Source organism: Eschscholzia californica, unplaced genomic scaffold (assembly GCF_041429995.1).
Source record: "Eschscholzia californica isolate CP2 unplaced genomic scaffold, dmEscCali1.0.p SCAF_6, whole genome shotgun sequence".
In the NCBI taxonomy this organism is placed as follows: Eukaryota; Viridiplantae; Streptophyta; class Magnoliopsida; order Ranunculales; family Papaveraceae; genus Eschscholzia; species Eschscholzia californica.
In genome coordinates this window covers 13,946,816-13,973,843 of record NW_028238483.1, presented here as the reverse complement: position 1 = coordinate 13,973,843, position 27,028 = coordinate 13,946,816, and the positions used below count along the sequence as shown (strand labels likewise).

Sequence of the window (27,028 nt, the reverse complement as noted above, 5' to 3'; positions counted from 1 at the left end):
TCTCTGAAAAAAGAAACTGAAGAAATGCTTCAAAAGACCTCCATTTCTTTTTAAAGATCGGTTTTAAAAGCCATAATTTGCATTATGTCCTTTAATTAGTATTTGAAAGATTTTTGAAGCAAAACTGGCAATGGACTAAAGCGAGTCTGATAAATTTCTGAATGTTTCCAATCCGGTAGAATAAACAAAGTCTCAGACAGTTCAATCCGTCAAAGTCATGGCACCTCTCACAAGTCAGAACTAAATAAGTGGGATAATGACTCTAACGGGTGCCATCAGCCAAAAAACAGGTTGCGCTTAGAAGCACCCAATATTTAATTGTTTGGGTGAAGACTTGGATTTTCTCTACTTCTTTACAAGAAGTCGATCCCAACTCATCATGATATGTACAACTTCCCATTTAAGTTTAAATGAACAAATTTTCATCAAATGTAGAATCCGAAAACCTAAAAATAACACAAACTTAAAACGGTATTTACCCCTTTCTCTATTTTCTTTACGATTTAAAAAACATGTTCTAAATTGTCATCAGACGACCGATAAACCTCATACAAGATGCAACACATAAAGTTATTTATCGAAACTTAATATTCATAATTTATGATTAATTAAACCATGGACAACTATAAGGCCCAAAATAAGCGAGTGATCCACATCTGCCTCCACCTCAAGTATCAATACATCATCTCCCAACACAACGCCTGAGCTTGACTTCTTCTGTTTCATCTGTTCAACCAATTCGATAAAACAAGAACTCTATTAAAAAACTCTTAAAAGTAATATATTATTAAAATATGTACTTTTCTTCTTATAAACTTATCTAATAAAATAAGAGCATCTCCATTGCAAAATTCATTTTTTAGAAACTTGGAGTGTCACGAAAGATTTCTGGGGTTTTTTTTTCCTGAAAAATCTTCTCAATGCAAAACTCAACTACGATCTCAAAGATGACGTGTCTATGGTGGAATAGTATTCTCTTGAGATATCTCTAATTGCCCAACTCATCAACTTTGATTAATAGAAGTCAAATCTTCATATCTTTTTAAAATAATGAATTTTTTGTTTACAAAAATAACTATGTCAAATAAGTGAAAAAAACAAGTTTAGAGTTTTACATCAGAGACATACAAGAATTGAAAATCTATATTTTACCAGTTAGGAATGAGAATCTAAATTGAAACTTGACAAATAGGACAAATTGAAATTTTTTTACTTTTGCTTTGGAGATGATCTCAAATTGGGCATTCAAAACTCTATTCAAATTCAAGTATTTTTGTTAAACTCAAAATGTATCCATATGAAAATAAGATTTATGTTTAAGACCTAAGTCCATTATGGAGTATAACGTCTACAATAACTCGTATAAATAAGTAATTGCACATCTATTTTGATTAATCACCTCGGCTACAAGATGTCCTGCCTGATCAACTATACGACATGCGATCTTACGGTTCCATCTTTCCATAGTATATGTAGCGTTTGACGTTGTAATATCATATGGAGACTTCTTATTACTTTTCAAGAACTTAAAATATTTTCTAACTTGAAACCATGGCTTCCCTTCATCCATCTTGGAACACTTTGTATTATAACCTTCCCATCTACCAAAGACTCTTAGTCTCTGTCACCCAAAAAAAAAAAAAATCTAAGTTTACATTTTGATGATTTTATGTAAAACAATGTTCATATCTATGATATTTATGTAAAAAATTTCTTATACCTTTTTAAGTATGGTAGATAAAATATTTCCCCCATTGTCCATGATATGAACTTTATTCCTGCATTTTGTGTTGTAGTTATCAATTCGATAAACGATTTCGCCTTTAGAATCATAGACTGTGCAACCGTTGCTATTCATCACTAAGGATTTCATCCATACTGTGAAAGCTTCTCTCTCTATAGCTGTGTTTGAAGATGAAGATGTGGAAAATAGATCTTGTGGATGAACCTTGGGAGCCATTTGGAAAATGTTCGGTTTATTTGTGAATGAATGGGGAGAACTTGGGAGATTTTAAATGCTTACTAGTGCTTAATTAATTATATTTACTTTAGTTGGAGGTTGATTAATTAGTTTAAATCATTCTTAAAATAAAAAATAACCTTATACAGAAAAGGGTTTAGGTAGAAGTAGTGGAAATATCTAGTCAGGTAAACTAATATCTTTTTTTTTTTTTTGGCTTTTGTGTGCTTAGGCTTACGTAACTAACAAGTAGTTTCGCAGCCAAAATAAAGCTAACAAGTAGTCACTAATCAGGTAGTTAAAGCTCCTAAAGTGAATAACTTTCTTTCTAACAATTCTAATTTTAGAGTAGATAGCACATTGTGATTTAAAAGACCCAAAACATTGTCTAAAAATATGGTATTCACTAGAAAAATAACCTAAATCTTAATATACGGATTTTTAGGTTATGCTTATTACAGTCTTCATGATGATGACATCTTAAATAAACAATTTTTTTGTACAAAACTTTTTTTATATTAACCAAAACATTTTCTTTTTTTATCATTGACCTATAGATTTAGAATTTACATGGAATTTGAATACCATAATTACACAAATAAAATACAAGTGAACGAGTTAAGCAAAAGACTTCCATATATATATATATAAAAGAAATGTCGATCATAATGTATGTCTGTTTACTAGGTTATTTTGGTACTACCCATCAACGAATTAAAGAAATCAATTGAGACTTCCCGCTCCACTGAATTTCGATTGCCATTTATTACTGAAGATTGCATCAATCTTTTAACTTACAAACCTAGATAATTAAAAACCTAACACAAATAATCTAATAAGTGATCAAAATTAACCTAAGATATAAAGTAGACTATAATGCTTTTTGTAGGTGCCCAACTTAAGGGATATAGTTTTAGATATAATGGTTGGAGTTGGATATAGTATTAGCAATTTGCACCAATTAAGGTCAATACTAAAGTTCATTTGGAGTTCATTTTGATTTCTTGTTTCCTTTGTATATTGATGGAATGGTTTCCTAACATTTCTTCAATAAGTAAGGTGACATTCATTCAAATTTGTCTCTTCTTTTAGATTATAAAAAGGAGTAATATATGTTAGTTGAGATATTTACAAGTGATTTTTTTAACATGCATGTGCCTTAATAGTGAAGTCCTGAAGTTACATTGATATTTATTAGGGTTTCTCTTATAGTATGATGTTAGTTCAGATATTTATAATGGAGTCTCCTAACATGAGCCCTAATAAGATCAATACACATGTTAGGGTCATATTAATTTGGATTGGCCAGCGCTTTGGGGAAAGCTAAATAGTTTCCGGGGTGTGAAATTTTAAAGGGAATATGCAAAATTTCGAAAAGTTTCCGGGGAAACATATTTTATTAGGAATATGGCTCAAAATAAAAAATTCTCCCCCTCACCTCCCTCCACCTCACCTCACCTCCCTCCACCTCATCTTCTCTCTCTCTTCTCCGATAGGTCGCCGGCCGGAAAATTTTCCGGCCGGCGACCATGAAAAAAAAAAAAAAATTTTTTTTTTTTTCTCTCACACCTCTCTCTCTCTCTCTAAACTCCGGCGAAGGGGGTTTCCCTTCGCCGGAGTTCCGGTCTGTTGAAGAACAGACCGGAACTGGTCTGTTCTTCAACAGACCGGATCTGGCCTGTTGAAGAACAGACCAGATCGGTCTGTTCTTCAACAGACCGGATCTGTTGAAGAACAGACCGGACTGGTCTGTTCTTCAACAGACCAGTTCCGGTCTGTTGAAGAACAGACCGATCTGGTCTGTTCTTCAACAGGCCAGATCCGGTCTGTTGAAGAACAGACCAGTTCCGGTCTGTTCTTCAACAGACCGGAACTCCGGCGAAGGGTTCCCTTCGCCGGAGTTTAGAGAGAGAGAGATGTGAGAGAAATTTTTTTTTTTTTTTTTTTTTCATGGTCGCCGGCCGGAAAATTTTCCGGCCGGCGACCTATCGGAGAAGAGAGAGAAGATGAGGTGGAGAGAGAAGATGAGGTGGAGAGAGAAGATGAGGTGGAGGGAGAGAAGTGAGGTGGAGAGAGAGAGCTGAGGTGGAGAAGCTATTTTGCTTTCCCCCTAAATAAAATTGTCAAACAAAATTGACTAATTTTTGACCAAGTCTTCACACCCCGGAAACTATTTAGCTTTCCCCAAAGCGCTGGCCTTTGGATTTGGTTTCTCTTCAAACATTATAAAAATGGAATGTCGTTTTAGAGTGTTAGTTCAGATTTTTGTAATAAGGTACTCTAGCAAATCCTTTTATAACTAAAGTTACTACGATTTTGATTTGATTTTTCCTTTATGATTCTCAATATCAAAATTAGAAATACCTTAGTTCGGATATTTATATTCAGATTTTTTAAGGTGTGATGTAGGAATTCGTTAGCCCACTCGAGATTCAATACAATCAATATGATATCGATAACATGTCCCTTAAGGACATGAAAATTCATTCATAGTTTTAAGTTTTTTTTTTGAATAATTCATGTTTTAAGTTATCTCTACATTTCCTTCAACAAAAAAAAAAAAGTTATCTACATTTTAACACAAATTAATAAAAGATATATTCTATCTCCGCTGTGAATGTAACAAAAACAGTTTTTGAACACAAAATTTATGTACAACCTAAAATATATATTTTCATTGAGTGGTGATCAATGACTTAAACAAAGGTGGGTGATTTGGAGAATTAAGAAAAGTATCCAGAGTGCAAAGACTTTCCCAAAAATTAGTCAACTTCAGTTGACTAAGAATTTTTTTAAGAAGTAGAAGGAAACCATTGTTTTTCTCTCTTTTTCCTCTCTTCTCCTCTCTTTCTCTCTCTCCTCCTCTCTCTCTTCCCTCCCTCGTTCTCTTGCTATTTAGCCGTTTTTCGGCGAAAGACTCGCTGGAAAACGACACTAATTTGGAAAAACCCCAGACCAGTCCGGTTTTGGGAGATCCTCTTCCACAACCTGACTGGTTTAGGGATCCCCCCAAACCAATATAAACTGGTTGGGGGAATCCCCAACCAGCGTGGTGGTTTGGGGTTCTCCCAAACCAATATAAACTGGTTGGGGGAATCACCAACCAGCGTGGTGGTTTGGGGTTCTCCCAAACCACTCATATTTGGGGTTCGCGCAAACCACTCATGTTTGGGAGAACCCCAAACCAAAGGCGCAGATCTCGCCTTTCCTGCGAAGGGGATCTTTGTAGCGTTATGGTGTCTCCTGGTGTTGGTAGAGAAATCTCATACATCTAACGTCTAACACTAGTATCCTCAGGATCTCATACATAAGCTAATAATTATAACTAAGTTAACTCGTTTGAAGATTAACTTAATCGCTAGTTTTCCCTCCAACTTTTCTAATCGATTTTGAGAAGATCAAGAGCTCCAATTGTAGCCCCTCTACTTCGGACATCGAGTAATCTCCTTGATCTCCCACCTTGTTGTTAGCAAGAACTCGAATAGTGGTTATATTGAAGAAACTTCTTCTTTGACTAGATAGATAGTGAGGAATTATCTCTCTTTCTTTCTCTACTTGATGTTGTAGAGCTAGAAAGCTTCTTAAGAATTTTCCACACCTTATTCAAGTCTTAAGAAACATTATATAGAACCCTAACACTACAAAAATACGTTCTATTGCTGACGGGTTTGCCTACGGTGTTCCTCCGAACCGTCGGCCCCTAAGTGTAACGCTGACGGTTTATCAACAAGTCGTCGGCAAAGTTGTACTAATGCCGACGGTTTTATGGAAACCCGTGAAGGATATATTCATTCGGTCTAAAGGAAGATGTCCTTCTGAAGAAGTGTCCTTCGACCAAGATAGCAATGCGTGCAATTTGACGAATAGGATAAGATGAACTTATCCGAAAGATCATCTAGTGCGGTCCAATTAAGGGTCGTAATGCTTAGTTAGAAGCCGCTTACGATCGTCATGTCACTTTGGTAATCCGCGACTAACATAGACCGGATCCTACCATGGGTTACTCATAAGAGGGGTAACTTGAACGTAGAGAATGAGACTAGTGGGCGCTTGCATATAGGTGGATGTGACCCGGTCTGATAGCGCCAAGCAGAAAAAAGAACCGAGCTCGAAAGGGGAGCCCGGAAAGGCATAAAAGGCAACTATGGGCCGGGTAGAGCAAGCCCACTTAAGGAGGTGATCTAACCAGCCATACTAAGGGAGTGGGCCAACCAGGCCAATCCCATTAATGGGTGGCCGACCACATCATTAGGGGAAACCCTAATGGGAATCCTAGGGATTCCCGATCAGATGGGACCCTGATAAGTTATCTTTTCTGGCCCCGATTGAAACCTAATTTAATATGATTCTAATTAGATTTTCTCTACATAAGGAACATTAGATAAACAGAAAAGGTGTGAAATTTTCTCAAGAGAAATCAACTCTCTCAGACATCTCAGAGAGAGAAGATATTAGAGAAAAAGCTCCCAGATCTTTCTATCTAGTCAAGAAGAAGAAGTTCTTCATTTCAACCTTCATCAGGTCCAAGCTGACTTAAAGGAGGGAGTTCAAGTCAACCTACTCGGTGTCTCAAGTAGAAAAGCTACTACTTTGAAGCTCTTGATCATCCGAAAAGGCGAAAAGGCGACATAAGGTATTCTTCTTATCGTTATTAACTCATTACTAGTTCATGCATGTGATTCTGAAAACCTAGTGTTAAACATATAGATGTTTGAGATTTCGCTAACAACATTAGGTAGTCTTAGAGACGTACAAAACCCTACAGTGGTATCAGAGCCTCTTGCATGTTACTAGTTTTGGTTAGTCGAATTAGATTCAGACTTGTTTAGTTAAATAGATGAGTTTGAATTAGAGATTCGTACACATATTTGGTTAGTTTGAATGTGATTTAGACGTAATCAAATAGGTTCTTAAAGCTATTTTAATGCATGTAAACATTAAACTTTCAGTTTATGAAAATAGTTTTTGAAAATGGGTTTAATGGCTTATGAATTTTTGAATAAATCTTTAAAAACTGGAGTTTTTGATGAAAACATCACAAAAACAACAGTTTTGGACCCTAGAAAACGTGGAAGAAGAAGGTGAAACGACAGTTTCCAAAAAAATTTAGAAACTGCCCGGTCCAGCCGGCCAGGACGCGTCAGGCCGATCCCGTGCATCTCGGGATATGTCCCGAGACGCGAAAAGGTCAGACCAAGAGTTTATCTCTGTATGAGCCTTGCTGGAGTCCAAGACGCGTCTAGAGCGTCACGAACATTTCAGACTCTACGTCCGAGATGGCTTAGGTCTGAACCTAAGTCAAACGCGTCTAGGATGCGTCGGAGGCACTGGGACGCGTATAGTTTTGAGCTAAGACGCGTGTGAGTGAGGGACACAACACGTTAGGAACGTACTGTCCCTGGTCCGACTAGTGGTAGGTTACGACCTAGACTCCATCCGAGAGTCCAGACACGTCTAGGACACATCTGGCACATCTCAGGAATCCTAGTATTCATGTCCCAGATGGCTTATGCGACCAGACCTTGGTCAGACGCGTCTAGGACGCGTCTAGCCTAGGGCTAAGACGCGTTTGAACCAAGGGACCTGACACGTTTGGAACGAGTCATCCCTAGGACCGACCAATCTCCGGTTGATACCGAGACATGTTTGGGCTTGCCCGAGACTTGTCTATGGGCCTTGACCAAAGGGTTGACTTGGGCTTTCACGAGTTTGACTCAAGCCTTGACCCGAGTGGGAGTTTTTCGAGTATTTCTTCCCAGTTCTAGATGAATTTTTCCGAAATTGACCCGGGCTTCCCTAAAGTCCAAAACGGAGTTTTTCCTAGAATTGATTTTAGAAAGTTTTACGGATAAACCAAATCGTGCCTTTAGTAAGAATTTTACGAAAAATAGGCTTAGGGCCCGTTTGACATTTAGATGTCAATAAATACTCCCGATTAGCTATACGAAACATAACGACCTTAGATTCCAACTTTCGAAACGAATGTAGAATGCGTGCTTAATTTATATTATGAATGTCATATTATTGTATGCATGTTTGTGAATGCGGAGACTAGTATGGTCATAGAAGTTTATAATTCTTGTCTTAAAGCAGAAGTGTGTGCCCGATGTAATAATTGCTTAAGTTCCAGTTTTATATGATCTGCGAATTGTTGAGTCTTGTAATTAGAGTATAGGGTCAAAAGAGTCCATTGAAGAGCCGAAGGATGAGATCGTAGTTTTCGAGTGGGAGATATCAATGAAGATTCAAGGATGGAGATCCAGGCGAATCGAAAGGCGAGACAAAAAGTTACCTAAGAAGATTAGATCTTTTAGGTTAAGGGCCATACTAAGATCTAGTCTGTTTGATTTATTTTCGAGCGCGCATTTACTTATTTATTTACGTTTGACGTCGTGAATGGTTATGTTAGAGTTCACAATAATGCATGCATGATAAAAACGTAATAACTCTCAAAAAGAATTTTGAATAAAGTCTACCCAAATTAAGACATCTGTTGCGCCCTTGTTCATCGATGGTGGGTTGGCTTTCAGAGAGTGCCATCTTTTATCTCGGGACAATACGGGTAGACCTATGAAGAGGTCTACGCGTTTAAATGGTTATTCTCAATGAATTAACAAAAGAGTTTTGGATTTTGAGGCAAAAGGATGAATTTGACACATAAGAGTGAAATTCGTCAACCAAGAATCATAGGAGTATGATTAGTAAAGAGTTTACTCATCTAGAAAGACGGGGTTTAGGGCAGTGCCCTAGTACGCTTAACCTCGAAGGAATAGGATCTTGGAATCATATTATTCAAATGGGACAAAAATCTTAAATAATGTGGCAAACTTAGATATTTTGCTAGGATAAAACAGGTTTAAATCACTTTACATTTCTTTTATGTAGTTTAATTATGGAAAACAAAGAATCCTTCAACATCCATTGGCTTCTTGAGAAAGAGAAGTTGAATGGAGATAACTTTATCGTATGGGAAAGGAATCTGGGACTCGTTCTCAGATCCAAAAACAAGGCAGTTATCCTAGACACTCCTATTCCGGCACTCTCAGATGAATCGACTAGCGAAGAGAAGGATTAAGAGAAGTCCCTTCGGAGAAATTTCGAACCTGTCACGTGTCTAATGTTAGCAACAGTGAAACTTAACCTTCAGGACAAGTTGATTTAGATGGATGCTTACACCATGAAACAACAACTTAGGACCTTGTTTGAAAAGAAGTTGAGAATGGACAGGTACGAGACATCGAGGGCAATATTAGATTGTCGTCTTAAAAAGGGAAAGCCTGCAAGGCCACATGTTTTCAAAATGATCAGTCTTCTTGAGAAACTAGCTCGACTTGGAGTCGATAATGGTCGGGATTTCGCCACTGACATCATCCTGTATTCACTTCATATTGGGTTCAATCCAGTGGCGGGCGTAGAAAAATTTCTTTGTGGGGGGCACTTTTATTTATAATAAGTTGTAAAGCATCTACAAATCTTGATGTAACTTCCGAGCTAATGATGTCTATACTTTGTCGTACATTATAAGCCAACTCAACTACTATTAATATACGAGTTGTGTTAGTTGTAACCAATATAAATAAGTAGTCTTATACACATTCGAATTATATAAAGAAGTTAAGAAAACATAGAGGACAAACTCATTTTAAAAAAATAATTGTTAAATAACATTAGTTAGAAAATAACATCAACCTTATATAAAAAGAAGCCATAAAAATGACATGGAGAAAAATAGATTTAACAGTGTTTATGGGAGTAAGCAATGAATGAATATACAAAGAAAAAGAGACTAAAAGATGAACAAATTTTTTAATTGAGGGTCAAAATAGAATAATAGAGGGTTGATAGGATAATTAATAAAAAGTAGAGGGCACATAAGACTTTACCCATACAGAAAATAAATGAAAAGTGAGTTGGGGCTTTTAGAATTCGAACCTCTGACCTACTCACGCTACTAAACAACACCTTTAGCTCGCAAGATACCACCACACCAACCCTATTCTCGTGTCAAGTTTGTTGGTTTTTTCTTTCTATATAATAATACCCCTGTTTAAAATACGTATACGCTTTAGGCCCGTGTCCCTACGTGGGTCCGCCTCTGGTTCAATCAGTTCAGAATGCACTATAATATGAATGGATGAGATAAGTCTTTGGAGGAACTACACGCACTGCTCCAGACAGCCGAATAGAATATCGCAGTAATTGAACCAAAGAAAGAAGTTATAATGGTTCATAAAGATAAGGGATTCAAAAGGGACGGGAAACAGAACAACAAAAAGAAGAAGTTTGGAAAAGGAAAGGAGAAACGTGTTGCTAAAATCAAAGGAGTTCTGGCTAATTCCTAATGTTTCTTCTGTGATGGCACAGGCCGTTAGAAGAGAAACTGTCCAAAATTCCTATAGGACAAGAAGAATGGAACTGTGAGTTCTGGTTCAGGTATAATTGTTAAAAGTTAAAAATGAATATATTTTCCCCTAAAGGTATATGATACCTAATGCTCATAACATTTGGAGTGACAGGAGCAAAAGGGAGCTAAATATTCAATAAAAGAAAGATGAACCTATCAAAAGCAAACGAGGCAAGAGTTGCTGAGGAAGCTCGAGAAGGATCATAGTTTTCTATAGGCATTTACTTTAATCAGTTTTCAGTTTTATTTTGAGACATCATCTTTGTAAACTTTAAGAGTTATGGTGAAAGTAAAGTATTTAGGTTAATATTTTATGATGTTCTCAAAAATGCCTAGTTAACTTTTAAAACATTATACCGTATGATTCAACCTAGCGATTCTAATCAATTCATATATGTTAATTAAGACACGTCTTAACTAACATATTGAGTAGATCATCTAATTTAACAAAGATGAGTCAACCAATCATGGAATCTTATATTGGATATACGATAATGGTTGAACCGACTAGAATAAACTAAAAGAATATTCGATGGAAGGTTAGTTCAGGGAACGAAACCAAAATCCAGTATGGAATCAAAATTGACCATTATAATTGATAAAGATCAAAATCTAAGTCAAGGTGACCTTCTAAAAGAGCTGTAAAGTCAGCATATCTTTAAAAGAGATATCGTGCTTTGTTAGACAAATATTGATTAGATAAGTCATCCGAGAAGTATTCCGAAACAAATGTGTCTCTATATGTAACTACAAACCCACTAACTCCAAAAACCTGATATAGATAATAAGAAGGAATCATATGAGTATTGAATTTTAGAAAGAGTTCTGAAATAGTCTCTTATGTCTAAAACCGTTTCAGGCAGAGTTTCTTTAAAGGAATAAACGGGGTTGTTTCGCACAACATCATAACACAATTAGATTGTTGCTCTCGATGGTGTCTTCCTTGAAAGGTTGTTTTCAAGAAAGACAAGTGGGAGAAATTATCGAATTTGATTCCAACAGAGCAACAAGTGGGAGTAAGTATAAAGTCTGAGAGAAAACGGTAAATAATAGGCTAAGAGCCAAATAATCAACTATTACAAGGAAAACGGTAAAAACTCCTAAAGTTGTTGAAGTAGGCAAACCAAGACGAAAGTCAAGAGATGCACTACAAAAGAGTTGATATCTAAACATTCAAAAAGAAATTCAAAGAGTTTGTTTTCCTGAAACAATGAGTTAGAATCTTGTTCGATAAGAAGGTAAGTGAGAGTAAATCAAGTATGTTTTCTGTCCAAGTATGTGAGACATACTAAAATTGAGAAAAACATTGGGAATGAAACAGTTAAGGAACTAACTCTATGAGAAGACACCAGACAAAGGTAAAATAATGTGGGCATTGAAATCTATTACAAAAGGCAAAAGTAGATGATAAAACCCGTTCAAGAAGATCTTGCAAAGGTCTAACTAAAAATACTCTTAGAGAGAGATTCTACCCACCTCTCGTGGTAAACTGCTGAGTAAGACTCAGAGTCTAAAACGACCCTGATGAGATAAAGCACACATGAGAAAAACACTTATGCTCGAAGCATAAGATCATTCATTGAGATGATTAAGTTTTACCTAAAAGATCTAGAAATACTTAGAGTATAAGATGTAGTCACCCATAAAATTCGAAGAAAGATACTTCGAAATAGTGAAAACAGAGAGTGTCCTAGAAGGCTGCAAGCGACTGGGAAGAAATCTATGGAAATAAAGATTGAAGAAAGTCACAAAAGACAATCTTCCGAAATTAAGATATGAATCTCAAAAGGAAGGATGACTGGATGAAATGAGTTTCATGCTAGAAGTCGTTGCAAACTTTACAAAGAAAAGAAATAAAATTAAAACCTAGGAAGTACTAATTTCGGTTTAAGAAACTGACATTATCATAATAGCTAATGAAAAACGTTCTTCAGCAAGATAATAAGCAAAGTGAAAGATGGATCAAATCCACATCTAAACTGTCACCTTAGAATAATCATGGAAGATGTATAAATCTAAAGAATTAGGGTCATAAGAAAATGTCCTGCAGGACTTTATCCGACATTGCTTCCCGAAGACGTAATGTTCACAGAATTCCAGTTTTCCAACTTTCTGCCCACAGAGTAAACCCTGCTTACTCTGTATAGCAATCCCCCTTTTGCTCATATGCCCTAACCGCATATGCCATAACTTGGTAGTCTCAACTTCCTTATCTAATGATGATACCGCTACAGAACGGTAATAGGGTTATCTTGTAGCACATATGGACCAATCTTCTTCAACCCCTTCATAATTGTAAGACTCCTTTAGAAATCTGAAGCACACCACCTTCACCAGTATACTTACAACCATTATCATCCAGAGTTCCCAAAGAGATTATATTCCTCTTCAAATCTAGAATATGTCCGATGTCTACTATAGTCCTCACAACACCATCGTGACTCTTGATCCGAATTGTACCCATCCCAACCACCTTACAGGGAGCGTCGTTTCCCATTAAAACCTTACCGTCATTAATGGCCTTGTAAGTGGAAAACCAATCCCTATGAGAACATACTTGGAACGTAAATCCAGTATCCAAAATCCACCTATCTTCAGAGAAACAAACATTGATAGCCAGAACCATAGCTTCATCACATTCTTCAATCATTGTCAAGACAGTACCATTGTCGTTGTCTTCTTCGATGATTGTTGCCTCACCTGGTTTCTTTCTAAGCTTAGGAAAATTCTTCTTGAAGTGTCCCTCCTTCTTACAATTAAAGCATTTGTACTTCTCAGGTTTTGATTTAGACCTAGATCGGTTTTTTCCATCGCCTAGATGCTGCGACCTTCCCCTTACAACCAAACCATCTCCTGACATGCTTTCTTGCATTGATCATCGTCTCAACTCCTTAGAGTTCAATGCTGCTTTAACATCCTCTAAGGTTGTAGTTCTTTTACTAGACATAAAAGAATCAACAAAGCTTTCATATGATGGTGGCAGGGATGCAAGCAATAGTATTGACTTATCTTCATCTTCAAATTTGAAATCTATATATGCCAAATCCAAGAATACTCGGTTGATTTCATCCATATGGTCTTTCAACGATTCCCCTTTTAACATCTGTAAACTAAATAATTTTTTCTTTAGATACATACGACTAGTTAGAGATTTCGTCATTACCTTGCCTTCAACTTACTCCATAGCCCATCGGCTGTAGTTTCCGCTGCTACTTCCCGCAAGACCTCATTACTCAAACACAACAGAATCTGTCCATGAGCTCTATCCATGAGATCTTCCTTCTCTGCTTCTGATAATGATTCAGCAAGTGCAGCCTTCCCATTCAACTTTTTCAGCAAACCTTGTTGAACTAATACTGCTCGCATCTTAATCTTCCAAATATTAAAATCATTACTTCTATCGAACTTCTCTATCTCGTATTTTGCCATTATAGAAACCTCAAAACCTTAGCTCTGATACCAGTTTGTTACGACAATTGGGGTTTGTTATGACTAGAATCAAGTAATCCAAGAAAAGCAATAGGAAATAAAGAACAATCACACAGAACACAAGAGATTTACGTGATTCGGTTGGTGAGACCTGCTCCACGGCTACAACGACGCAATGATTTCCACTATGATAAGCAAACAAGTTACACAAGAGATTCGTGAGAATTAGACACAGATATCTCCTAGGGGTTTAGTTTATATAGCCACTAAAACCCTAATCCCACTGTCTCACCGACTCTCTCTTTCTCAATTCGAAATACACATGGATACGCTAACACTAATAACCGACATAAGCCTAGCTCTGCATTCCAGGTCTGCCTCGGAGTTCAGCTCTGCCTCGGAGTCATGTTCTGCCTCGGAGCCCTGCTTCGCATACCCAGCCCTGTCTCAGTAATCAGCTCTGCTAACGGGTCTAAAATTTGGCGCCAAAACCAGCGGGTTGGCTGGTCGTAAATCGGGTTCGATATCAACCCATATTCAAGCCACCTTTAACAACAATAATTTTTTGTATATTTGACGGAGCAGTAAGTTAAGAGGAATCGTGCACATGAACAACAAAGATAAATATTGTTCATCTCATTCACTTACGCATTACGAACTATTTCATAGTAAGTTGTTATATATAGAGTTTCATTTATTATGATTTGAAAGAAAAGAAAAAGATCGCTGGTTAAGAAAATAAAGAAGGATGATGAAGATGGAAGAGAATGAATATTGTTCCTTGTCAGAAAAAGTGGAGTTAGGTGAAGTAGGTTGTTCTCGCCATTGAAGATGGTGATGAAAATGAATAAAAAAAACATATAATTTGTTTTAGGTCCTTCGATTTGGTTACTATAAATTAGTTTTATTTACACCCAATTCATTCGTCCACCTAACAAAATTGATTTTTTGTATATTGGCAGCCTTGAGATATTTAGGAGTTCTTAGTTTGAAGTATTTAAGTTGTTTCTTATTTAAGATAAATAGCAAGCAAGGAAACTAGAATCTATTAGTTATCTCTTTCATAGTTCGAGTCTATCTAGAAGAGTTTAAATCCAATAAAAGGGACTCCAGTCTATTTATTATGTGATCCAGCAAGTTATTATCAATAATATTTACCTTGATTGCATTCTTTATGTTTCATTTACGTTTAATTTCTTTTAGTTTTAGTAATGAATTTTATTACTTTTACGCTTCCGCAAGAATTACATCACATGCTTTTATCTTTTTTTCAAGGCCTTGAGATAGCACGTTCCACAACCATCTTAAGACATGATATATATATATATAAGCCGTTTGAATGCCTTCTTACCCCATGCTTAACAGTCCTAATCCCCCTTTGTTGAGCTTAGTCAAATCATGATCCTCCAACTTCGAATGCTCGGGCTCTACCCCCGAATTTATCAGATCCTTAGCCAATATAAAAAAACTCCAAAAATAGCAATAAACATAAATTTCACTTCAGAAAAAATCATTGGTTTCATGCCAACCAAGAACGTCGTCGAATTATATTGATGTGAGGTAGTCTCACACAACAACATATTGTGCACGAGCACACCACAAAAACTTAACTCGTCCACCTTGAGTAGATGACCAAAACATGTCTTCGGAAATATTTCATTGTGGGTGGTTGTCAATGTCTGGAAAGCGGGTCGAGTCAACGCAGCGGAAATATAAGCTTTCCCCTTTGTTAGTTACGAGGATAATATGAAGAATAGTGGGAGCAATAAACAAAGAACTGAAAGTAAATAAGACAACGATTCTAACGTGGAAACCAACGATTCTAACGTGGAAACCCTCCTCAATATGAGAAGTAAAAACCACGAGACGAGTAGTCCAACCAAATCAACTATAATAAGCAATTGAGTTACAGACTACGCCCTCCTTGTTCCAGAGAACAAAACGCGAGACTCAAACTCCAAAAAGGAATCAACCTCAAACACGAAGAAACCCTCACAAGAAAGAATAAAACAACCCAGAAATATGCAGTCCAAAACGACCCTAAATTCACTAGGATTGCGGCCACCAATCTACGATCACACATTACCCGTATCTCGGGTTTTTTTATGAGTCATGAGAATGCCTCATCTGAATCTCTTAATTTGGTTTAGTTAGCCTATTTCGAGTAGTTACTCTGATGAATTATGTGTTTTTCTTTCTCAGGTGTCTTTTACGGAGTTCAATGCAAAAAACAGATAAAAACAGACACAAGAGGGGTTTTGGTCATTTATTGATTCTGTAAATTTTGGCAAATTTTGATGCTCGGATGGATAGTAGAGTCGAAGACGAACCTGGAGGTGAAAACAGAAGTCGAATCGGAGTGACGGAGTCCGAATGAGAACGTTAGGCCAAGTCAAAGATTGGAGTTAATGAGGGTTGATCAAATCAGCTAGCAGCCACGTGGCATGCAATCTTTATCTGAATTATTTCCGTACATTTGTGGTAAGAGTTGGTCACATTCGACATCCATTCTAGGCGTTGCTCCCGTGCAACGGGATACAAGATAAGGCTGTAGCCTACGGAAGATCTAACGGTTGCTGAAACACGCGCGCAACTAAAGACCATCTGACGACCAACACACCTTAATTCGGTAATCCGCGCTACACTCGATTGCATACTCTTAACAGCCCATGTCTTCTCTGATCTCTTCACGGGATTTGTTTCTTTCTTCATTTGTTTTATCATCTATATCCATTTTCAAAACAAAAAGGAACAAACCTAATACAGTAGAGGGAGAAAGAGACGTTAAATGGAAAGAAGATGGTAATTTGGAAGGTGAAATATTGGGCGTGAGCTGGTGTTGTTTTTTTCAATTTTAAAATCAGAGAAGGCGAGAGAGACTATAAGATAACTAAAAAAGAGATGTTTGATAAGAGAGAAACATTATTCTCTGAATCTCTGGATTATTTGATTCGATTGAAAGTAGCAAGAGAAGGAAAATTTTGGCTGAATGACGAAGGAATAGAATGGTAAGAAATTCGAATTATTGATAGGGAATTGAAGAGCTCGGTTTGGAAGGTCTTCTAATTATTTGAACAGAGAAAGAAAGAATGAAGGGGTGTTCGACTGGAATGGAAATAGGAGATTTTTAGAGAGAGAAAGATTTCTGATTTGAGTTCTTTTCTCTTCTTCTATCTCCAGAAAGCTAATAAAATAGAGAGCATCCATTTTTATCATCAGGGGATCAGTCATCTTCTGTTTCTTCTCTCAAGGCTTCATTGAATAATAAGAGAGAGAGAGAGAGAGAGAGAGAGAGAGAGAGAGAAGGGGAAGAAGGGAATTACAACAGAAAACACTATCATCACTCAGCTTATTATTTTTATCATTTTCTTCTCTTTTCTTCTTTTGCTCTTTCTTTTAGTGAGAGAGAGAAAGAAACAGATTAGAAAGACAAAGTATTGAGAGAAACAGAGAGTGATTTTAGTGAGAGAAAGAGAAAAAATTGTAGAGAGAGCGACAGAGAATCAAGTGAATCATATTTATTTCTTATTCATTATCTCTCTGAACTTTTCTTTGCTAATAGTTGTTTGTGAGAGAGAGGGGGATTAGAAGAATTTTAAATCAGAGAAGAGAGAGAAATTATATTGGAGAAGAAGACCGCGTTTGGCTTGGAGGTGTTGCCGAAAAACAATTTTTTAGCATAGTTGGAAAATTATTTTCTCCGGGGGAGCGTTTGGCTTCCGTAGGAAAATCAGTGAGAAAGTTTTTGTCCGTCTTCGACTTTTCTCTCTTATCATTCATACTTACTAATTTTAATCTCGTTTTCATGGATAGCTAACCATATCTAATCTAGGGTTGATGATGAAACCATATTCGATATTTTAGAAACATATTCTTTTATGATTAATTCACTTCATTGTGCTTAAAAGTTTAGTTGTTTTGATTAGTTAAACCTATTTTCTTTTCATTGTCTATATTTTTAATTTGATACATCATACTTAGATTAAGTTCTTTGATGGTGTATGCTTATCGATTAATAGTCAAGAGTTTAGAGATTTATTTTTCAAAATAAAACAACGTGAATACAGTATATCATATATCCCTTTTTTCTATTCAAACGCAAAAAAGAAACCTTTGAATGATTAAATATGGATACCGGGGTGCCTCTTATTAATTATTAATGACTTCCCCAGTGATTTGGAATAGAGTAATACTAATACGCTCCATATAAGATATGAAATATCTACATCTAGGCACTTATAATTGAGATATGAGTACACTAGGTTGCACCAAAAAATCGTTTTTGTATCAAGCCGGAGCCGGGAAAGGATTTTCCAAGATTATAAGGGTCCGTTACCGCACACATCGCTTAGAGGGGCGTCACCCGGGGGGGTGGAATATGAAAGAAAAAACAAAGAAATGAAGGGGATGGGATTCTATTTGTACTGTATCTGAAATGAATATTGTCTATTCCGATCTTTCCACTCCTCGAGACTCTACTTTACTTTTTGGTTTTTCAAGTAACTAACTGAATTTTTCAAATATGTATAAAGTAGTAACATTTTGAATGCACCATATAAAGAAAGAAAAAAGAAGAGGAAACATAATCTAATTCTTTTCTTTACCCATCTACAATAAAAAATATTGTAAATATTAAATATATAGGGTAGGAGTCTATCTTTAGACTCCCGGATGGAGAAGTATGTATCATGATCTAGATGATTAACCAATATGTATACTGATCCGTATCGAATTTGTATGAGTAGCTATTATTATATTAACCACATATCAGGAACCAGATTTGAATTGGTGACACGAGGATTTTCAGTCCTCTGCTATACCAGCTGAGCTATCCCGTATTATATTAACCACATGTCAGGAACCAGGTTTGAACTGGTGACACGAGGATTTTCAATCCTCTCTTCTAGCAGCTGAGCTATCCCGACCCTTCTCGAGGCATCACCCCTATCCTATTATACTAGAGAGCTTGGGTCTATGTAAATTCAAGATCTCAATTCACGAGAATAAAAAAGCATTACAAAGTCTTACCCAGACCCTGTTTGGAATCTTCAAAAAGAAGACTTTGTAAGTTGAATTAAGATTAATAATAATTATATGGGCTGTGAATGATTCATATGGGATTCCTTGCTCATAGATGTTATTTTGTACGTATATCGTATATTTCACAAGACTTGTGATAGGAGAAGAGAGAAGCATTTCTTCTCCGATCCATTTCTGAAAGAGTAGAGTGAATGAGAAGCATAGCGAATTTTGAAGCGCTGAGTAAAAAAAAAAGAGTATAAATCTAAATAAAGACTTAGGGAGTAAAAGGGGCCTTTGGGGATAGAGGGACTTGAACTCTCACGTGATAGAATGTCAGGAACCAGGTTTGAACTGGTGACACGAGGATTTTCAATCCTCTCTTCTAGCAGCTGAGCTATCCCGACCCTTCTCGAGGCATCACCCCTATCCTATTATACTAGAGAGCTTGGGTCTATGTAAATTCAAGATCTCAATTCACGAGAATAAAAAAGCATTACAAAGTCTTACCCAGACCCTGCTTGGAATCTTCAAAAAGAAGACTTTGTAAGTTGAATTAAGATTAATAATAATTATATGGGCTGTGAATGATTCATATGGGATTCCTTGCTCATAGATGTTATTTTGTACGTATATCGTATATTTCACAAGACTTGTGATAGGAGAAGAGAGAAGCATTTCTTCTCCGATCCATTTCTGAAAGAGTAGAGTGAATGAGAAGCATAGCGAATTTTGAAGCGCTGAGTAAAAAAAAAAGAGTATAAATCTAAATAAAGACTTAGGGAGTAAAAGGGGCCTTTGGGGATAGAGGGACTTGAACTCTCACGTGAATTTATCTTGAATTGGGATCTTTTGGCTCAACTTTATCCAAGTTTTGTCGAGGGAGCAACCCCATTTTTCACCTTGAATTGGTCAAAATACGCATAATTTCTTACTTTTCGTGGAGGATTAGATCCAGTAACGGGCGGTTTATGGCTGAACGATATTGCACACCATCATTTAGCTATTGCAATTCTTTTCCTGATAGCTGGTCACATGTATAGGACTAACTGGGGGATTGGTCATAGCCTGAAAGATATTTTAGAGGCTCATAAAGGACCATTTACAGGCCAAGGTCATAAAGGCCTCTTTGAGATCCTAACAACATCATGGCATGCTCAATTATCTCTTAACCTAGCTATGTTAGGCTCTTTAACCATTGTTGTAGCTCATCATATGTATTCCATGCCCCCTTATCCATATCTAGCTACTGACTATGGTACCCAACTTTCCTTGTTCACGCATCACATGTGGATCGGTGGATTTCTCATAGTTGGTGGTGCTGCGCATGCGGCCATTTTTATGGTAAGAGACTATGATCCAACTACTCGATACAACGATCTATTAGATCGTGTCCTTAGGCACCGCGATGCAATCATATCACATCTCAACTGGGCATGTATATTTCTAGGGTTTCACAGTTTTGGTTTGTATATTAATAATGATACCATGAGCGCTTTAGGGCGTCCCCAAGATATGTTTTCAGATACCGCTATACAATTACAACCCGTCTTTGCTCAATGGGTACAAAACACCCATGCTTTAGCACCTGGCGGGTTTTAACGAAAACATCCTCCGGAATTCGGGTAGTTCATTAACTTGAATTTTGAGTTATAAAAAAAGAGTTTTAATTTGTCTAATTATTAGTTCTTAAAGTGATTTTATGTGGTGTACTTAGAAACTCTAGTCTTTCTCCTCCATTGAGTTCCTTGTATCATTTGTATTTATTTACTTTTTGTTCAGGTATTTTATTATTTAATCACCAAAACTAAATCATTTGAAAAATCGTGCTAGTTCTAATTTTTAGAATAGGTTTGACTAGTCTCTGCGGATCGACCCTGGTCTTACCGGGTTTTACTACTTGGCGTCCGTGCACTTGCGGGTGTAGACCTTTTAGGCCCATTAGTTATCTAGAAGATCCAGAAGACTTGAACAAGACCCTGTGTTGTTTCCCTGCAAATCAATTTTCACACTTTTGCAATTGCAAACCAGAAATCCCTGTAATGGCATCTCTCTTGGATAACACAAACAATCCCTTCTCACTGATGTGACTGAGTCTCTTATACCATAATTCCATGGCATCATCATTCTCTGCTGCATTAAAACATCCATGGAGACCTTAGCCTTCATCCAATAGAAAGACGAAAACTTATCACCTCGAGCCACCACCATAGAACCTCGTGAAAGTTTCCACTTACCCCCTCCGAATAAGCTATAGAAACCTTCATCATCAAGTCTCGCTGTAGAAATCAAATTCAAACGAATGTCTGGGACATGCTTAACTCCTTTAAGCAACAACCTAGTACCGATATTAGTCCCCAAGCAAATATCGTCAATGCCAACAACCTAAGCCAAACCATCATTACCCATCATCACGGAACGATAACTACCCGAAGTATAGGAATATAACAAATCTCGTTGCGATGTAGCATGAGTAGTCGCTCCACTATCAATAACCCAACTGGATTCATGACATGCACCATTAATACCATCACTCTCACTGAGTATAAGAAATTCATCTTCAGTAACAATCATTTTATCTTCACTCTTGCTTCTTTCCTTGCTTACTCTCTTTCTGCAACAACTAACAATTCCTCTTTAAGTACCCTTTCTTATGACAGTAATGGCACTTCATATTCACAAACTTGTTAGATTTGCTCCTGCTTCTGTCCTTCTCCGACTCTCTATGTGAACTTCTCCCCCGCGACTCAGTAACCAGCACATCTGAATGCGAAGAAATAGGATTTGACTGCCTCCTAGTTTCCTCATTCATGACATTGTTCTTCACTAAGTCCATTGAGATAAATCCTTCGAAAGTAGAGTTACAAAGAGACATCCTGAACACCTCCCAAGAATTTGGTAACGTACCAAGAGGCCATAAACCGTGAATTTCCTCATCACAGTTTATACCCATGTCAGATAGTTTATTATGTAACCATTGGAACACATTCAAGTGATCAGTCTTGGGAGCTCCCTCTCGATATCTCAACTCGAGCAATTTTTTCATCATATAAATCTTATTGTTTCATGTCTTCCGAGCAAACAACTGCTCTAGTTTCAACCACAAAGAACGAGCATTAGTCTCATTCTCAATATGATGCAACACATTATCATCTACCCATTGCCTTATCAAACCACACACTTGGCGATTTATTATTTAAAATGTATGGTTGAGATTTATTATTTAAATCTAATGGTTAAAAATTTAAAGTTTTGTTAAAGTTTATTATCGGGTATTATCCGATATCCGTTAATATTATCGGATTCAGATATTGATTTATAATATCCGTCGGATAATTATCGGATATCGGATAGCTTATCGGATTCGGGTACGGATATGCTTATATCTGTTTCGATAAGCTACCGTTTACAGGCCTACTCTAACTTGGAGTTCTGATACCACTTGTTTGGAAAAATGGGTCCAGTGGACGTAGCGGAAATATAAGTTTTCCCCTTTGTGTTACTTACGAGGATAATATGAAGAATAGTGAGATAAATAAACAAAGAACTGAAAGTAAATAAGACAACGATTTTAACGTGGAAAACCTCCTCAATATGAGAAGTAAAAATCAAGGGACTAGTAGTCCAACCAAATCAACTATAATAAGTAATTGAGTTACATAGTACACCCTCCTTGTTCCAAAGAACAAACCCCGAGACTTAGACTCCAAAGATGAATCAATCTCAAACACGAAGAACCACCAAAAAATCCTCACAAGAAAGAATAAAACAACCCAGAAATATGCAGTCCAAAACGACCCTAAATTCACTAGGATTCTGGCCACGAATCACACCGTAAAAATACTAGAAGAATAGGTCAAGAATACCTCTACACAATTTCAGCTTAATCGGAGAAGATCACACCGTTGGATTTTCCGAACAACGAAGACTGTACGTGCTGAAAAACTTCAGCCTCGCTCTTCTCGGCAACCTCTTTCTCTCTTTTCCCTTCTCTTGTGTGTTTCTAATTGTTTTCTCTACTTCTAATTAATATTAAGGAAGTATTCATAGACTACCCCTTAACCCTAATTCCACCGTCTTAAGTAACCGACCCAAAGAAGTTCGACTTGGGCCTGGATTTGGTTTCTTAGACCAAACCCAACTAGGTTTCCCCACTAGGAGGAAAACCTAACAGTTAACGCCTTTTTAATAAAAGACATTACTCTACCCTTGAGTGGGTATTCACAACAACACTCACATTTTCAATGAACTTTAACGCAACAGATATCCTGCAAAATAACCAAGACATTACAGACAACACTTGAAATAGCCTGACATCAACCTGAGTACAACCATTTAGAGATTTAGACACACAAGTCAGCCTGAGTATCAACTTCACAAGGTTAGGTTTAATACATAAGGAACACATGTTGAACAATTTCAACATCCCACAATGATAAAATGTTGGAATCTGACGCTCCAGTAGGAGCATTTTTTGTCTTTTTTTTAAGAGGTTTCCATTGTCTAAAGAACTCAAATAATGTACTGTTGCGTGTGTCTCGTCGATGGCTTGAATTTCAAGCGTTGGTTTGCTCAAAAACCGATTCCGTATGAATAGGATATTAATTTTCGAAATTTATGTTTAAATATGAAAAGATGTGAAATATTTAAGGAAAGTCACATGTCGGATAAGTTAAAGGAAGGTGAAGGGTTTATAATAAGTTCCTCTTTGTCATACTATGGTATGAATGAAACAAAGATCAAACGCTTTGTGTAGTTTGCAACGCGCATACGCCTGGGCGCTTTAGAGGCGCCCACACGCTTTGCACGTGTGCATCGTTGCTAGGAGCGTAAGAGCCTTTGTTCTTATTTTTACAGAAAAGACAATCCAATCGACGAATAAGATTAAATCTAGATCCGACGGACCTGATTAAACCGATTTGTACCTCCTCTCTTCAAAAGGGCTGTGACTATTGCCTCCAAATCTGACTGTTTGTTAACAGTCACTTCTCACCTTTAAACAAGCCATAAAATCAGACTTCTACTTCAATTCGAATTAAAAGAGTTTAAGGCATTCAAGGGTTCTTCAATACTTACTGACGTTCAAAAGATTTTTCAGATCCAAGTACCTCCGATGCGAAAAGGTAATCCGCTGTATCCTGGAAGACAAATAGCCTATACTGTTGGTACATTAAACAAGGCAAATTATTGTCTTAAGGAAAGTGATCCCTCACCTCGGTTCTAATTAAAATATTTTCTGTTCTCTACGTCATTTTTATTTTAATATTTAAAATACGATTCTTATTTGGAATTTAAGAAATAGAGTAAGAACAATTTGTTTTTACATAAAGGATTTTATATTTGTCTATCTCTAAATTGGTTCAGAATGAAATTATCGTTGTTTTAAAATAGGACGATAAACCAGTATACACTTAGATCAACATAAAAAAGATTGGAGTCCGACCACCACATTTCTCTTTTTAGAGTTGTAGTATAGAAACACAATCCAGACCCAAATAATCCCAACTCAGGGTCGACCCATCTGATTTCTTGCAAGTATAAGAAACAAGGAATTATGCAAACATACAGATAATAGCAGCATGGAATATTAGAGTGGATAAAGGAAACACCACAATACATCTTATATACTGTATGTTTAAAAAATAAAAAATCTTATATAATCAACAAGAGCGATAAAACAAAAAAGAAGCAACTAATAATAGTGAAGTTAATCCCCTCCTACGGTGTTGTTGCTGAACTACTTTGATTGCAAACAGGAAAGAGGCTCTCCGAGAAAGTAGTAAGAGAGCTGCAAACCCCTTGTGGTTGTGAAAATGACGAGAGGGTTCCACTTGCATCAAACTCTGTCCAACTATCATTCTTCCAATTGTAACAGTAGATAGGGGTTGTAACACATTTCTTCTTCCCTGGCCTATAAGGATTAACCCAACGTGATCTCCCAAAGTTGATTACGATTATCTTGTCATCTGACCCAACAAAAGAATAAAATTTAGCTTCTTCGAACTCTTCCAAATAAAAAGGCAATACGAAACTACTCAGTTCTCTCCATGTATCCTCATCATCTTTATACAAATACATCTTAAATAAATCCTTGTTCATTCTAATTATCATAGCAAAACGCCCATCAACTTCTATAAAACAACTTTTGGCGTATAAAAGATTAGGGTGGTGGTCAAGGATGAAATCAGGGATTGTGATGGTTCTAAACTTCTCACTTCCTACATCAAATGCAACTATGCATACAGGACGACGCGCCACATACCAATTGTTAAGTGTGTTCCAATAAATAACACCATTCACATAAATAGAACCATTTGCATTAATGAATGGAACTTCTTCAATCCTTGTCCATCTATAACCTTGGCACCGTCCTCCTATGGTCAAAACCTCACAAATAGAACGACAGTTGGTATGAGGAAGAGGATACTCGAGATGATGGACACAGACCAATTTGTGTTCATTAGTAGCAGGATCAAAACCAAATCCGTAGCTTGTCCCAATAGCACCATTTTTTACCATCGATTTTGATTGAAACCATGGGGATTCTTGTCTGGTACAGATGTTGTATATACGATAAGAATACGGTCTCCCTGATTCGGTGAGACATATCAAACCGTTTACAGGTTGTGAAATCGTAGTGTAACAGGACAAGACTGTCTCCCTTATCGTGCCATCCTCCTCTACTACTATTTTAGTGTTGTCGTTAATAATAAGATCAGCCGTAACGTATAACTCCTTGGAAGAAGTACGCGTTATAACAGAAGAGTCTCTTGTAGTATATGTTACTGGTATTTGTGGTACAGGAACAACCATAAGTAGACGAGACTGTTTTCGAGAACAACAGTTAAGAAAGTGTAAATTAATAAAGTTTTGATCTTTTTCAATTAAAAATTTCCATGTTTTGCAAACACTCTTAAACCTAACTAGGGTTTTCACTGGAAGTCTAGATAGTATCTCAAACACCAAGAAATTAACATCAATACCAATAGAATTCTGGATAATAATACCTCTTTTTCTTCTTCTTCTTCGGCTCCTACTATCCTTTGTGTTAGTAATGGTAGTGAAACAAGAATCGTCTACATAACGAGGATAATCTGAAATACTTGGATTGATGATACCAAAACTAGGACCGTTTGGATTGATGATGAGTTTTCTTCTCATTCTCCTTACATCGTTGATTTCATCATCCAAAATATCATCGTCTGGATCGATATAAATCATTCTACTTCTTTTCCTCTTCATAAAATAGTTTTTTTTGTTGTTCGGTTCAAATTCAATGGAAGGATTAGATGAAACAGCAGATGATGATGATGATGCCGCTTTGCTCCTCTTAACCATTCTTTCTTTTTCTGTAAATCGCTCCTCCCTGTCTTAGATTCGGATTTTTAGGGTTTTTTTTACCCTAGATGTCGGTGGGAATGGTGGAAAAGACCCAAATCGATGGATTGGTGAAGAAAGAAGAAATCAGTCGTTGTGGAAGAGAAGAATGAAGGAGGAACTCGTTGGTCCCTTTTTTTTCACTTCTCAGAAATGGTGTCGTTTTTTCTTTTAATTTTTTTTCGGTTCGAAATACTAAAATAAGTTACTTTTTCACTAATTTAAGGAAAGAAGTAGAAATAAAAACTTTCTCTCAGAAAAATCGTTTGATGTAGGGAGATTTTCAGAAGATTTTCTGAAAATCAAATCAAATTATTTTAGTAGTTTCCTTTTTTTAGTAGATAATGGTTAGTTTTAGCAGTTTTATATTTTTAGGAAACTTTCTCGGTTTTATATTCTAGTATTTTATTTATTTAGAAGTTGTTATTAAAATTTGATTAGGTTTAGAAAACTAGTATTTTATTTATTAGAAATTGTTAATTAGAGGATTCAGTAGTTGTTTTATTCATTTAAGTTGATCAATAAAATTCAGTATTTTAGTTTAATCTTATTAGTTTTGGTTCTACAAGTCTTAAGACGGAGATCTAAAAGTTTTTTCTGAGTTTTATAAGATTTAGACGGAGTTCTAATTTTTTACGGATTTTTCCACTGCGTCAGTTGGCATCAAGAGCGAGGATTTGCCTGGTTCGATATCATCTACGCGAATGCCACTTTAGAACACATCGATGGATTTGCCAAAGATGCATCTAAAGTTGGTTTGGAAAAAATAAATCATACAGTTATTATTATTTTTCTTGTTTGTTACCAATCAGTCAAAATTCAATATGGAGAAATATTAT

At 36.6% G+C, this 27,028-nt stretch overlaps 2 protein-coding genes across 2 annotated transcripts; both read right to left on the bottom strand.

The window, feature by feature from the left end:
* Positions 1–453: 453 nt before the first annotated feature.
* LOC147531864 (protein LURP-one-related 11-like) lies at positions 454–2,016 on the bottom strand. The gene is made up of 3 exons (XM_086645506.1): positions 1,721–2,016; positions 1,400–1,621; positions 454–726 (listed from the first exon to the last, which is right to left on the bottom strand). Exons 1-3 carry the CDS (start codon positions 1,958–1,960, stop codon positions 592–594), a joined length of 597 nt encoding a protein of 198 aa, XP_086501632.1. The 5' UTR covers positions 1,961–2,016; the 3' UTR covers positions 454–591.
* Positions 2,017–24,384: 22,368 nt separating this feature from the next.
* On the bottom strand, positions 24,385–26,355 carry LOC147531863 (putative F-box protein At1g32420). Its single transcript, XM_086650819.1, has one exon. The coding sequence runs from the start codon at positions 26,148–26,150 to the stop codon at positions 24,531–24,533; it is 1,620 nt and encodes a 539-aa protein (XP_086506945.1). The 5' UTR covers positions 26,151–26,355; the 3' UTR covers positions 24,385–24,530.
* Positions 26,356–27,028: the final 673 nt, after the last annotated feature.